Source organism: Mesoplodon bidens (genome assembly GCF_964165515.1).
Source record: "Mesoplodon bidens genome assembly, chromosome: 7".
NCBI classification, from domain to species: domain Eukaryota; kingdom Metazoa; phylum Chordata; class Mammalia; order Artiodactyla; family Ziphiidae; genus Mesoplodon; species Mesoplodon bidens.
The window spans coordinates 114,301,089-114,315,355 of NC_138164.1; the positions used below are offsets into that span (position 1 = coordinate 114,301,089).

A 14,267-nucleotide genomic window follows, 5' to 3' on the forward strand; every position below is an offset into this window, starting at 1 on the left:
TTTTTGCAGTACACGGGCCTCTCACTATTGTGGAAAGAAAAGAAATGAAATTTATTAAAATTAAAAATTAAAAATTAATTATTAAAAATAAAAAAAAGTTTAAAGTAATTTAAAAAGAAGAAAGAAAGAAGAGAGCAACCTAACCAAAAAACAAATCCACCAATGATAGCAAGCGCTAAAATCTATACTTTAAAAAAAAAAAAAAACTGGACAGACAGAACCCTAGGACAGATGGTAAAAGCAAAGCTATACAGACAAAATCACACAAAGAAGCATACACATACACACTCACAAGAGGAGAAAAAGGAAAAATATATATATATATCTACATATATTAAAAAAGAAGGAAGACAGCAACCAAATGAATAAACAAATCTACCAGTGATAATAAACTCTAAATAGTAAACTAAGATAAACATAAAACCAGAAACAAATTAGATGCAGAAAGCAAACCCCAAGTGTACAGTTGCTCTCAAAGTCCATCGCCTCAATTTTGGGATGATTTGTTGTCTGTTCAGGTATTCCACAGACGCAGGGTACATCAAGTTGATTGTGGAGATTTAATCTGCTGCTTCTGAGGCTGCTGGAAGAGATTCCCCTTTCTCTTCTCTGTTCGCACAGCTCCCGGGGTTCAGCTTTGTATCAGCCCCACTTCTGCATATAGGTCGCCTGAAGGTGTATTGGTCATACAGGACAGGGTTAAAGGAGCAGCTGATTTGGGGGCTCTGGCTCACTCAGGCTGGGGGGAGGGAGGGGTACGAAATGTGGGGTGAGCCTGCAGCGGCAGAGGCCGTCGTGACATTACAACAGCCTGAGGCATGCCGTGTGTTCTCCCGGGGAAGTTGTCCCTGGATCACAGGACCCTGACAGTGGCGGGCTGCACAGGCTCCCAGGAGGGGCGGTGTGGATAGTGACCTGTGCTTGCACACAGGCTTCTTGATGGCAGCAGCAGCTTTAGCGTCTCACGCCCGTCTCGGGGGTCCGCGCAGATAGCCGTGGCTCGCACCCGTCTCTGGAGCTCGTTTAGGTCGTGCTCTGAATCCCCTCTCCTCGCGCGCCCTGAAACAATGGTCTCTTGCCTCTTAGGCAGGTCCAGGCTTTTTCTCGGACTCCCTCCTGGCTAGCTGTGGCGCACTAACCCCCTTCAGGCTGTGTTCATGCAGCCAACCTCAGTCCTCTCCCTGGGATCTGACCTCCCAGCCCCCACCCGTCCGGCGGTGAGCAGACAAGCCTCTCGGGCTGGTGAGTGCTGGTGGGCACCGATCCTCTGTGCGGGGAATCTCTCCGCTTGGCTCTCTGCAGCCCTGTTGCTGCACTCTCCTCCGTGGCTCTGAAGCTTCCCCCCTGCCCACCCCCTGTCTCTGCCTGCGAAGGGGCTCTTAGTGTGTGGAAACCTTTCCTCCTTTACAGCTCCCTCCCAGAGGTGCAGGTCCCATCCCTATCCTTTTGTCTGTGTTTTTTCTTTTTTTCTTTTGCCCTACCCAGGTATGTGGGGAGTTTCTTGCCTTTTGGGAAGTCTGAGGTCTTCTGCCAGCGTTCAGTAGGTGTTCTGTAGGAGTTGTTCCATACGTAGATGTATTTTTGATGTCTTTGTGGGGGGGAGGGTGATCTCCACGTCTTACTCCTCCGCCATCTTGAAGGTCTCCCTGAATGTTATTCTTTGAGCCGCAAAACTTAGAATCTTAAGCTATAAAAGCATCCAGTTTTCAGTCTTTTTATACACATTATTTACAAGGTCACTGTCTTTACTCTCAAGTTTCTGAGTGACTGAATGTAACGGTAAGAAGATCTTGTTTTTACTTAGAGAAGGGAATTCATCACTGGTGATGCTGAGCCGACAGATGCAGACTCCGAATGGCACAGTGAAAACGAAGAGGAGGACAAATGGGCCGTAAGTTGTTGTTTTAATGAGCGCCACTTGTGTTCTGTTTTAATGCTGTTAGAAATAAGACGGTTTGGGGTGGTGATCTAGTGGTTAGGATTTTGCGCTTTCACTGCCATGGCCTGGGTTAAATCCCTGAAATCCCTGGTCTGGGGAACTGAGATCCCGTGCAGCGCGGCTGGTGGGGAAAAAAAAGAAATTTGATGGTGTTCTTTCACAAAGGAAAGAGCTCCTAACAGTAGGTGCGGCTTCAGCCTTAGGTTGGGTGTTTAGATTTCTTTATGACAGTGAAATCGGACAGCTTGGTTGTGTTAGTTAACGTGGTGAGCCAGACACAGTCCCCTTTCTCAGCCATCTGTGGCACCTCTGCACAGTGGTACAGTGAGATAAGGGATCAGGGGAGTGGAGATTAAAACATCAGAAAAAGTCTTAGTCGAGAGAAAGCGAAGACCCACAAGGGAGAGCACAGCTGTGTCTAGAAGGGCAGGTACTAGAGGGTGGGCTGTGGTGGGGAGAGCATACTGGAAACATCCATGCCATCCTGCTCGGGGACCAGCAGTGACAGTGAAGTAGCCCCAGTGCATCTCACCACTTTACATTGGTAAATGGTCCTTTTGGTGATGTGCCCTGTCCATCACCTGCTTGCAGCGTTTTCTTGGTGACGGGTATCATTCCAGTGCCACGGAAAGTCCCAACATGACAAGGTAAACTTTGTTGACCTGATTTTACTTTTGGGAGTGGCTTTTCTATCCTAGAGTATAAACTTCCGGGGTTTTTTTTTTTTTTTTTTTTTTTTTTAAGTGTATGTTACTTTTGGTAGCTATGTATCTTTCTGATGTTTTAAAAACATGTAGAATCTGGCGTAGTTGAAGCCATGCCTGTGGATCAGTATAGTTGTGAATCAGTTCTTCATTGTGCGAGGAAAATCTGCCCTTGTTAACTTAAAAAGCCCCTTGTGATCATGTCCTCCTAAGAATCACATGTCAGGCCTGTGATGTTAGAAAAGACTACCCTCCTCGTGGCCACATCGCCTTTCTCGTCACCCCCCTGATGTTTGCATGGTGCCTCTGTCCCAACATCTCCGTATCATTGGACATGCAGCTTGCGGGGCAGTTTCTTGTTGCTGGAGATCCTGGAGTATCCCCCTGGTGGTTATCCCAGGATGGACAGCGAGCCGGTACTGGACAGCCTTCCCCAAGTCGGGGGCATTGTATCAGCTCTTCAGCTCTTTTTCCCTTGATCTAAAATTACATCATGGAGTTACATCTGGCTGGAATGCCTTAAATGCTTTGTTCCTCAGAGACGTTGGAAATTGTGATGGGCACAGTGGTCTTGGAGATGCAGTTTCAAAGAGCAAGGGTTTTTGATAGAAGTTTACTTGGGATTCTGAAAATATGGTCTGTATTAAGCCATTCAGTTATTTGTAAAGTTGTTGCTTCATGATAAGTATCCAATTTTGCATCTTTATTTTTCTAGGGAGACATAAAAAATAAAGCAGTTATAGCAGAAAAAGAAGCAGCAGCAGCAGAAGAGCCAAACCCAAAAGGAATTCCAGAGTTCTGGTTTACCATCTTCAGAAATGTAGATATGCTAAGTGAATTAGTTCAGGTAAGCACACAGGCACATTCCCACTTTATAGAAGACATTATTTATTTGTGAACTTTCAACAGCATGTCTAGCAGTTGTTGTTTGTGGGTGGAAAGGCGCCTTCTGAATAACTCAGAGGAGTCAGGGTCCCCGGGAGGCCTGGCTGCAGCTGGAGCCCCCGTGTGCCCTCGTGTAGCGGCCCTCAAGGAAAGGCCTGCCACACGGAACCTCAGCCGAGCTTAGGGTCGCTTTGTCTCCTGTAAAGTGTCTGTTGTCTCACCCCAGGAAGCTTGTTAACAGATTCCAGACCCTTCTCTACCTCACAGTGATGTGGACAAGCGAGACGTGTGAGGACAAGGGGCGGGAGTGGAGGAGTTGATACTGAGTGGTGAAGTGTGTGTGCGTGTGTGTGTACACGTGTACCCATGAGTGCGTTTACACACAGGCTCACGCTTGCTGGCACGCAGTCTTCTGTTTTGATTGATTTTTGGAATTTGAAATGGGCCTGTTGTGCCGCCTTGCTAGTTGTACAAATATTTAACAAGTTGCTAATAAATTCTAATCATTTTCCTTGAAGAAGTCTTTTTTTTTTTTTTTTTTTTGCGGTACGTGGGCCTCTCACTGTTGTGGCCTCTCCTGTTGTGGAGCAACAGGCTCCGGACGCGCAGGCTCAGCGGCCATGGCTCACGGGCCCAGCTGCTCCGCGGCATGTGGGATCCTCCCGGACCGGGGCACGAACCCGTATCCCCTGCATCAGCAGGCGGACTCTCAACCACTGCACCACCAGGGTAGCCCGAAAACGTCTTTTTTAATGGGAATGGTCAAACTTTCTTTGTCTTGCCTTGTTGAGCTTTCTCTAATGAAATGGTGAACCAATTAAAAGGTAACAAATGTGACTTTCCCTGAGCTCAGTTATGGTAGAAGTTTCCAGAATTCAGAAATAGGTACTGCTCAGAAGCCCACAGAGGGGGCCATCTCTGCATTTGGGCTTATTCCAGGTGGGTCAGCACAGTGCTTTTATATCAGAACACGGCCACAGGTGGCATGCAGCTAGCTCGCTCTACTGCAGTTTGCAGAGGTTTCACAGCTGCAGTTACAATGGTTCTGGAGAGTTGCTGCGTTGCTACGTCTGCTGCCTGCCTTGTTCAGTGCTTATCTGTAAGCCAGAACTGAAGAAAAGGTAGAGGGGATGCGTTTCTTACTCCCCTTCCAGACGGGGGGAACATTTAAAATACATGACTTAACAATAGCCTGTGTTTTATCGTCTCATATGAAAAGGTGTGGTTTAAGAATACTAGACCATTGGGAATTCCCAGCGTTCCAGTGGTTAGGACTTGGCACTTTTACTGCCAGGGCCTGGGTTCAGTCCTTGGTTCGGGAACTAAGATCCCATAAGCTGAGTGGCCTGGCCAAAAAAAAAAGAAAAGAAAGAAAGTACACTAGACCAAGAATACTAGAAGACTAGAACGCCATGAGCCAGAAATTTATTGGGAAAATTGAGTAATATATGCTAGAACCAGATTCTCACCCTGCCTGTATGTTAGTCACTTGGGCAACTTTTAAAACTAAATAGCAGGGCTTCCCTGGTGGCGCAGTGGTTGAGAGTCCGCCTGCCGATTCAGGGGACACGGGTTCGTGCCCCGGGCCGGGAAGATCCCACATGCCGCGGAGCAGCTAGGCCCGTGAGCCATGGCCGTTGAGCCTGCGCATCTGGAGCCTGTGCTCCGCAATGGGAGAGGCCACAACAGTGAGAGGCCCGCGTATCGGGGAAAAAAAAAAAAAAAAAACTAAATAGCAGCATCAGTGCCTCCCCACCCACAGGTCAGCAAGAGTTTGAGGTGTTTGTAGAAGCTCTCTGATGATTCCGATGTACTCCAAGGGTTGAAAATCCCCGTGCCGGCAGAGCAGATGGAGAAGGGTGTGTGTACCTGTCACTGGGACGTCTCGTGGAAGTACAGGCTCTGAGTCAGTAGGTCTGGGTGGGGCCTGAGGATCTTCGTTTCTGGTGTGTCCCCCAGGTGATGCCCGTGCTGCAGGTTGGGGGCACACTGTGAGTGGTGGCAGGGGTATCATGAGGTAGGCTTTTTGGTGCCGGTTAGGCGACTTGATTGGGAGACCTGGCTCCTGGTGTTGCCCGGCCAGCCAGTTAGTAACCCAGGGATGGCGCTGCTGCTTTGTCTGTAGCATTTCTTTGGTTTCAAGTACAGTCAGCTGTACTTGAATGAGGTGTCTCTTCCATTCTCCCAACACCTGTGTCTTAGTGTCAGTGCTTCAGTATTTATGTCACAGAGTGTCTCACTGCTTTTTGTCTTACAGTTGTAAAAAGACATGTCATTTTTTGAGTCCACATTTAGTATGCAGAGAGTGATGAAATGTGGTTTGGGCCGTTTATAACCCGAAGCAAGTAATGGTAGTAGGTTCCATTTTGGTCAGACATCAAATCCCAAAGGTGGGTTTGGCTGTAGGTCCTTGGGTTCTCTGTTGGTGGTGGCCAAGATAGGTCCAAAAGCAGAGTTTTGAAATTTAGGGAGAGCAGCTTTAAATCAGTCCCTGAGTTGCTTCCACTGTTGGCTCTGAGTTTTGAGCCTGCTAACTTAGGGCTTTCCGTTGTGGTCTGGGCCATAGAACGTCCTTGGCCCTCAAGGCATGAGGCTGTTGGAAGAGATCAAGAACATAATGGCCATCTCCTGGCTCTGGGGTGGTGTCAGTGGGTGCTGCTAGCTTGACTGCCGTGAGCTTGAAGATCCCAGTGCCACGTATTTGGAAAACATACTGGTGATACATTCGCCTTGGCGATTCTAGAACTAGGCATACGTGCTCAGTCAGTGATACACGTGATCTTGGAGCCAAGTGTTTTCTGGTTCTAGAATTTAGGATTTGACATCTCAGACTGATGTGGCCTTCTTTGGAAACTGCTTTGGACTTAACTTTTTGTCTAGAGACTTGGAAGGTGCCTTTGTTACTGCTTTTTTTTTGGTTTGTTCTATGCAGGCAGACCTCGGAGACATTGTGGGTTTGGTTCCAGACCCCTGCAATAAAGTGAATGTAGCATTAAAGTGAGTCACATGAATTTTTTGGTTCCCTGGTGCGTCATAAAAGTTAGGTTTACACTATACTGTAATCTATTACGTGTGCGATAGCATTATGTCTCAAAAATGTACGTACCTTAATTTAAAAATACTTCATTGCTAAAAAATCCTAACCATCGTCTGACAATGCAGGGTTGTCATGAACCTTCAATTTGCAACAAGAACAAAACAAAAACAAAAACAAACCAAAAAACCCACCAAAATATCTGTGAAGCACAGTAAAGTGAAGTGCATTAAACGAGGCCTGTGATGTGGAAAGAATTTAAAATTGGGAAGTTGGTAGTTATCAGGCTCAGCGGAACCTCAGGAAATCCTTTCGGTCCAGTCCCCAGACTTCCACGGTGAGGTGACTGTTTCACAAATAAAGCACCTCTCGTGAGTATGTGGTCACTGGGTTTCAGGTCCTGTGATTTTTTTTTTTCTGAGTTTTTCTCAGTTGGCCTTTCTCAAATGACAGGCCCTGGTGAACTCTGTGTTTGCATAACGATGACTCGTAAAGGCACAGAGCCGTCGTTAGGAGCTCTTCCATAGTGCCTGCCGTTAGGTCTCAGGCTTGCTTTGTGAGTGTCCTTGACTGTGTGTGTCGTTGGATTTGGGATATTTATCACCACGTGCCCTAAGCAGGGGGAATTGGCTGCCAAGGTCAATAGCTTGTCCAGGCATTTCTTCTGATTCTGTCTCTTAGGAGATGCTGAGGACCAGCAGTCTTAATTGATGGCATTTTTGACCCCGTCTATACTGGCAGCCGGTGGGGCTGTGAAATCAGTCAGGGCTCTTGCCCCTGGCAATGAGCGCGATACCCTTCTGGCTTGGCATTGGTGGTTACCAGTGCTCCGTGCCAGACAAAGGTGGCACCTCATTGCTGCCACCCTAAGACTGCTAGTGACTGAACAGATTTGGGTGGCTTCCTGGGAGTGACAAGGACCGAGTTCCAACAGGGCTAATTATCCAGAATCTAGGAGTAGATGCAACAGTGACTCAGTGAGAACATGTGTGTTGTCTGTAAAAGCTCACCAGAACTTTCTTTTCTTCTCTTTATGGTTAGGAATATGATGAGCCAATCCTGAAACACCTGCAGGACATCAAAGTGAGATTTTCAGACCCTGGACAGCCTATGGTGAGCACTGATTGTTGAACTCCTGGCTGGTGTCAGAAAGGGTCAGGCCACTAAGGGTAAAGGGCTTGGAGCCAGAAATCCACACCCGGCCACTCATTTGTTGGGTGACTGGAGTGAGACGCGTATTCTCACATTGCATCCCTGGTCCTCACCCGGCAGTGTGCACAGCCGGACAGTAACTCATCCCACCAGCTGCTCGGGGGCAGGCGCAGGAGTCAGGCGCAGGAGGGGACACCTTGGACGTGGCGTCCACTGTGCCATGCTGTGGTTTCTGGGCTAGTTTGTTTCCTCTGTCAGATGGGGTGATGTCATCCTTCTAAGCGTCTCCCAGGTTTGTGGGGTGGAATGTATGTAAAACAGGCTGCAAAGGATGGTTGGTACGTATTCAAATATAAGCAGCACTTTAACAGAAATCCAAGATACTAGTGAAGGAAATGTACTAGGTTTTACCTTTAAGAATCACTGCAGATAGATAAGACTGAAAAAATGTTTCCCTGCTCTTTGATTTGTCTTGAAACACATCTTTCCAGAATACTTGCTCTCGTAGGCTGCCTGCCAGTTAGTGAGGGGAGTTTGACCTAAGCCAGCCTGTCCTTTTCTGTGAAGCAGCCCTGAGATGGTGATGCCTGGGCACTGTTCGTGACTTCCCGGTCTGCCTGTGGCTGGTGGGTTCCATTCCAGTGCCACAGCAATTCCAGCACCACACAACTGACCGCCTGCCTGGTGGCTCTTGGTTTCAGGTCTTGAAGACACAGTGCCTGAGGGCCGTGGGGCTGAGGCCCGGTCTCTTCCCACTTCCCCACCACAGAGCAGTGTGAGCGGGATTCCCTCTACCCTGGCCTGCGGGTGATACCTGCTGGGGGCAAGGGGTGGGGGCACACACACCTGTATCTGTCCCTTTCCTGGTCTGCTCCACTCTGGAGGTGACATTCACACATCCCTCTGCAGGTGGGGTGTGGGCACCAGCTGGAGTGATGCCTGCTCACAGGTTGGGAGTCACTCTGGTAGCTGAGGGAGCCCCTTCTTTCCTACCGCACCCAGGTTATTGCAGTGCCTTCCTCTTGTCAGTTTCTTCCCAGTGATCACTCCTCACCTGTGCGAGGCTTGGCCACAGCGTCCCCTAGAGGCCTCCTGTGGCAGAGTGCTGTAGTTTGCTGTGATGGGTGTGAATTCTCTTTCCCTCTGTGTGTGTGTGTGTGTGCGCGCGCACACACACACACACACACACCTGTTTGATGATTTCCTTGGTCCATTCCCTTTCTTCCTCAACCCGTCTGTCTTACATTTTCCTCGGTCTCTTCCATGGCTCATAGACAGGCTGGAGCCCTAGCTGTCGTAGACTGTAAGCCATTGTGAAAGTCATATGTGCTTGTATAAGAAAACTTAGAAAGTACAGAGAAGTGTACAGAACGCTCTGCTCTCTGTCTTTTAGAGATAACTATCAGCAGCTTAGTGAATTTACCCATAGTCTCTGCCCTTTTAAAAATTATTATGAAATGGGGGCTTCCCTGCCTGCCAGTGCAGGGTACACAGGTTCGAGCCCTGGTCCGAGAGGATCCCACATGCCACGGAGCAACTAAGCCCATGTGCCACAACTACTGAGCCTGAGTTCTAGAGCCGGTGAGCCACAACTGCTGTGCTCATGTGCCACAACTACTGAAGCCTGTGCGCCTAGAGCCCATGCTCGGCAGCAAGAGAAGCCACCGCAATGAGAAGCCCGCGCACCGCAACAAAGAGCAGCCCCCGCTCGCCACAACTAGAGAAAACCCGCACAGCAGCAGAGATCCAACGCAGCAATCAGTCAATCAATCAACAAGTAAATAAGTAAAATATCTAAAAATGAAACCACCTTACTTCAGAGTGAAACACAGCCAGGGCGTTTGCCCCTCCCCAGGGTCACTCTCCAGGGTCACCATGTTTGTACCTCAGCAAAGTGGAATCCCAGTGTGTGGACAGTGTTGCACTGCTCTCTTCAACTCGTGTAGGCCCTACGGGGTGGAAAATAGTTGCTGCATTTGTTGGCTATAAAAAGGTTCAACATTCTCCAGAATATGCCACTGCCACCACCACCCCGTTATAAATTGTTGCATTATGATCAGCTTACTTGTGCCCCAAGCTGTTGTTTAAATTTCTGATGATTTCCTCAGTTTAGGTTCCTTTTAGTGTAATGACTGGGTCGAAGGAGACAAACCTTTATAAGGCCCAAAGGTGGTTCAATTTACACTCCTGATGATGCTAGTGGTATCTTTTTACACTTTTCTTTTTGTAATAATAACATTTTTTCTTTCTATTTTGAAATAATTTCAAAATAGAGCAGCACTGCAGCAACAGTACAGAGAATCCCCGTATGGCGTTTGCCTGGATTTGAGTTGTCTGCTTTGACCACATGGGCAGTGTTGCCTGGGGACCGCCTCCTCTCTTTTCAGCACAAGTGTCGGCAAAGACAGTAGCAGCCATGTTTACTTTGCTGGGCAGAAGAGATGGAACTTTACACTTAATTGCGAGTGTGGCTGGGCATTTGTCATATGTTCATGGCTGACTTGGCTGTAGGGGGGTGTGAATGAGGTCGCCCCGTCCTTGGACCCTTTTCTGTTGGACTGTTAGATACTTTCTTTAAATCATCCCCAGTTGAGTGACTCGTTCTTGACTAAACAGAGGCCTAGGGAAAGAAGGAAAAGTAGGAAAATATGAAGAAAGGAAGTAGCACCCTTGGTTTGGAGAAATGGCAGGAGAAGGAAGTGGGGGAGAGAGAGAGGAGGAAAATAAATAATTCTGTCCATATCTGTATGGACGTAATGAAGGATGGAATAGAACAGTGCCATTTGTTAGCCCAGCCCAGTCCCCAGGGTGGGTCATCCACACCTGTGGTCACCACCCTCAACAGTTCTCAAGTAATAGCCGTCTCCACTGACTGAAGTCCAAGATAAAGATGGGGTTTATGGGGCCTGGGGTCAGGTTCAGGAGAGCCATGGAGAGGGATTCCACCGATGTTCTGATTCCCCACAGCTGCCTTCCTGTCCTCGCTGCACTTTGGTTTTGCCAGACTAGTGACTTGTGGCTGTTGACCTCCCTTCCCCTCCAGCCCACACCACGCTGGCAGGGGTCAGCGGAGACCTGGCCAGATCCCTGCCGTCCCTTCTGAACACTGACAGGACCGCCTCCGGTCCTCTTGGCCACTTGTGTCTGTACTTCCCAGGCCCTTGTGGCCCTTCTCTTCCTCATCCCCCTCTTGGGAGACTTCTTCTTTCACTTGCCCTTTTGGAAGGGGCTTGTTTTTAGTCTTCTTAATTGTTTTCTCATCTGATGGTTGTACCATCACAATAAAGATAGAAAGAGCTGACGTTTAGCAGGTGACGCCTGGGAACCTGGCCCTGCTCTGAGCGCTGCCGTAGACTGATCCTCGGGTGGGCTCCTGGAAAGAAAGGGGCATTCGTTCCAGTTTGCCGGTGAGGAAGCGGAAGTACAGGGACGCCGGATAGCTTCCCAGAATCACACAGCGCCGACAGGCAGAGGCTGTCCAGGCCCAGAGCCGGTCCCTTAGACTGTCTCTGTTACTTACTTCCCCCAGGTTGTCTAGTCAGAAGGGCTGAGGTCAGTATCTTCGCACACACTGCTGCATCCATCCAGGTATCTTTCTGAAATAGGACGCATTCCTCAAGGCAGAATTAGTGGGTCGCAGAATGTTTTTTATTTTCTTAATTTTTGATGTTGCCAAGGTGCCCTTCACAAAGCCCTTCACAGTGTATGAGCCCCTGGCTTCCCAAGACACTTGCCAGTACCGTGTGTTCTTTGGACATTTTGCCCAGAAAGGGGGCGTCTCATTTTATTTTTCATTTATTTTGTTACTGTGCACACGAATATCTTCTGATTTGTTACCGCTGCTCTGTACTCCCCTTTGTCCATTCCTCCCATGCGTGTCTCTAGGTCTGAAGAGTGCTTTGGGGGTGAAGGGTGAACTTGTCCTTGGTGTGGTTTGAAGAGGCCCAGGCAGTGCCTCCCCTTCTCTCCCCACGTGGAGTCCTGGCCCTTTCGCTGCGCGGCAGAGAAGGAGCTGCTCTGCCCAAGAGAAAGGAGAGGGGGACAGGGCTCTGCTGCCGCCTTCTGCCTCCAGACCCCCCCACCCTGCTGTGCTCTCGGGGAAGGGAGGGTGGGGCAGCAGGGAGAAGCCACACCTCAGGAGAGCTTGTCCTCCCTGGGAGGGGAGGTGGCAGGGGCCCTAAGGGTGATGGGTATTGGCCCGCCTGCCGCTGTGCTTTAACTTTGTGCTGGTGGTTTCACAGTCAACAGGTTCTTATGTGGCAATACCTGTTGAGCTTTTCAGTCATGGTTTCTGCCTGTGGTGTCATGCTTAAGGAAGAGCTGGGTTCCAGTAAGCACCGTGTGATTCATAAAGTCGGGTGCTAGTCATTCATAGATTTTAAGTGGTGCTTAGCCCAGTTTTTGTCTTTTTTTCCAGTCTTTTGTATTAGAGTTCCACTTTGAACCCAACGACTACTTTACCAATTCAGTCCTGACAAAAACGTACAAGATGAAGTCAGAGCCAGATAAGGCCGATCCCTTTTCTTTTGAAGGTCCTGAAATAGTTGACTGTGACGGGTAAGGAAATGCCATTTCAACTTCTTTTTCTGAAACAAAAGCAGGAGATGGTTTTACAACTTTACAAGTAAGATGGAAGTTAGGAATAAAGCAGAAAGCCTTTAATCTGTTTAAAAGCCCAAAAGACAAAGATGGAAATTAAAGAGTCTCTCTGGGAATATGATGGCTGGCGCTGGGAAATGTATCATGTGGTTACATGGGCCAGGGTTTGGGTTAGTGGCCCGATTTCCTCGTTTTAATGAGGGCATTGGGATCTCCAGTCACCTTAAGTGAAGCAGTGATCATTGAACTAATAAATTCCTCTCAGCAGGTATTTGTTGAGTGAATGAATGAGTCAGTACAGGGCAGCGCTGGCCTCGGCGAGGCAGCATGAGTGTGGTTGGCCTCAGGACTGAGCGCCTTGGTGATTGCAGCCTGTGGACCACCAAGGAGAGTGGCTTGGAGTTCACTCCTCTTGGTTGGTTTGAGACGGTTTGGGAAATTGTTTTATTCTTGATTGAAACAATTATCCTTATTCACTGAACCAAGTTCTTATCCTGATGAATCTCCCTGTGTGAGTAATACAGAACTCTGTTAAAATTCTGCTAGATTGAAATGGCCAGAGTAATGCAGATTGTTTCCCACGGCCCGGCCATCGGGTGAGAAGGCCTGCCTTTCCAGGCATGTCCTTGAGCAGACGCTATTCAGACACCGCCAGGGCTTACCTGTTGGTCCAGGGTGATTCAGAGCGCGGTCCCCACCAGGGGCCGCTCAGCACACTTGGAGCACTTGTGTCTTGCTCTGGTCACCAGTGTTTGCGGTAGCCACCTGCTTGCTTTCTCCAACTTGTCCCGCTCGCTTAGTTAGTCGTCTTGAGAATTCAGGCGCCTGAGCGGGTGGCTTCCTGTGCGCTGTGGGGTCTGTGAAGGGGCAGCAGGTGACAAGCCCTTGAGCGGCCTGGTCACGGGAAGGACGTTGGAGGACCCCTGCGAAACATCTGGGGGCTAAAGCTGTGCAGCTGCGGGAGCTGCCGCGCTGACAGCCTGCCTGGCGGGGCCCTCCGCCTTCACTGGCCTTCGTGTGAGCTCACCGTGTGCCGAGTGCTTGCTCGCAGGTTGTTAAGTTGTTTTGGGGTTAAGCACAGAGCTGCGATTTGCTTGCTGGGCACACGTGTGACCAGTTTTTCTCATGGAGTGTGTACCCCCGTGATCACGGTCTTGTCCCTGTAGGTGTACCATTGACTGGAAGAAAGGAAAAAATGTAACCGTCAAAACCATCAAGAAAAAGCAGAAACATAAGGGCCGAGGCACCGTCAGAACAATCACCAAACAAGTCCCCAACGATTCCTTTTTCAACTTCTTCAATCCGCTGAAAGGTGAGTGGGCTGGGTTGTGACTCCAGGTTACACACAGAAGGACTGTTAACATCAGGAAGTCGGTCCTGGTCCTCTGGCGAGCGTTGGGGGACGGAGCCGTGGCTGTGCGGGTGGGCCCACCGGTGCCTGTCCTGGCAGGAGGGTGAGCCCGGGGTGGCTGTCTGTCGGGAGCTGCATGCCCCCGCCCCCGGGGGGAGGGGTCCGCATGGCTGCTCTGCTCACACTCCTGCAGGTCGTCGGCCCACCCCTCCCTCTCAGGTGGGTTTTTGGTTTTTTCTTCGAGCCTTGGTATAGAGCACAAGGAGTTTGGGAACTTACATATTGTGACAAACACAGACTTAGGACAGAATCATAGCTTGGACGCTTGTTCTCTGCTCCCTGCTCCCACGCCCCAGTAAAAGAGAGATGGAAGTGTAGTAATGACTCAGCTGCTGGTTTTGAGGAAAATTACTTGGAAGTCTTCACATAATTTCCTAATCCTGAGAATTCGAAGACCAGACCCGCTGGCAGCGTTAAAACATGGATATGAGGGGAAAACATTTTCTCTTTATTTACCCTGGGCAAAAAACAGTTGGAAATAAATGCCAGCTATGATCTAGGTAATTGGTGGCCCTTTGGGTTGTTTGTCGGGGGCCACGGGGT

General features: G+C 49.1%; 1 protein-coding gene across 14 annotated transcripts in view; it reads left to right on the forward strand.

Annotated features, from left to right (window-relative positions):
• The window catches only part of NAP1L4 (nucleosome assembly protein 1 like 4), a 112,336-nt gene that overhangs the window by 85,763 nt on the left and 12,306 nt on the right, over nucleotides 1–14,267 (forward strand). For all 14 annotated transcript variants that reach the window (XM_081241211.1, XM_081241215.1, XM_081241208.1 and 11 more), the window contains 5 exons: nucleotides 1,805–1,891; nucleotides 3,359–3,490; nucleotides 7,604–7,675; nucleotides 12,132–12,271; nucleotides 13,480–13,625. In XM_081241211.1, the coding sequence (XP_081097337.1) occupies nucleotides 1,805–1,891; nucleotides 3,359–3,490; nucleotides 7,604–7,675; nucleotides 12,132–12,271; nucleotides 13,480–13,625 (577 nt within the window). The remainder of the gene's footprint in view (nucleotides 1–1,804; nucleotides 1,892–3,358; nucleotides 3,491–7,603; nucleotides 7,676–12,131; nucleotides 12,272–13,479; nucleotides 13,626–14,267) is intronic.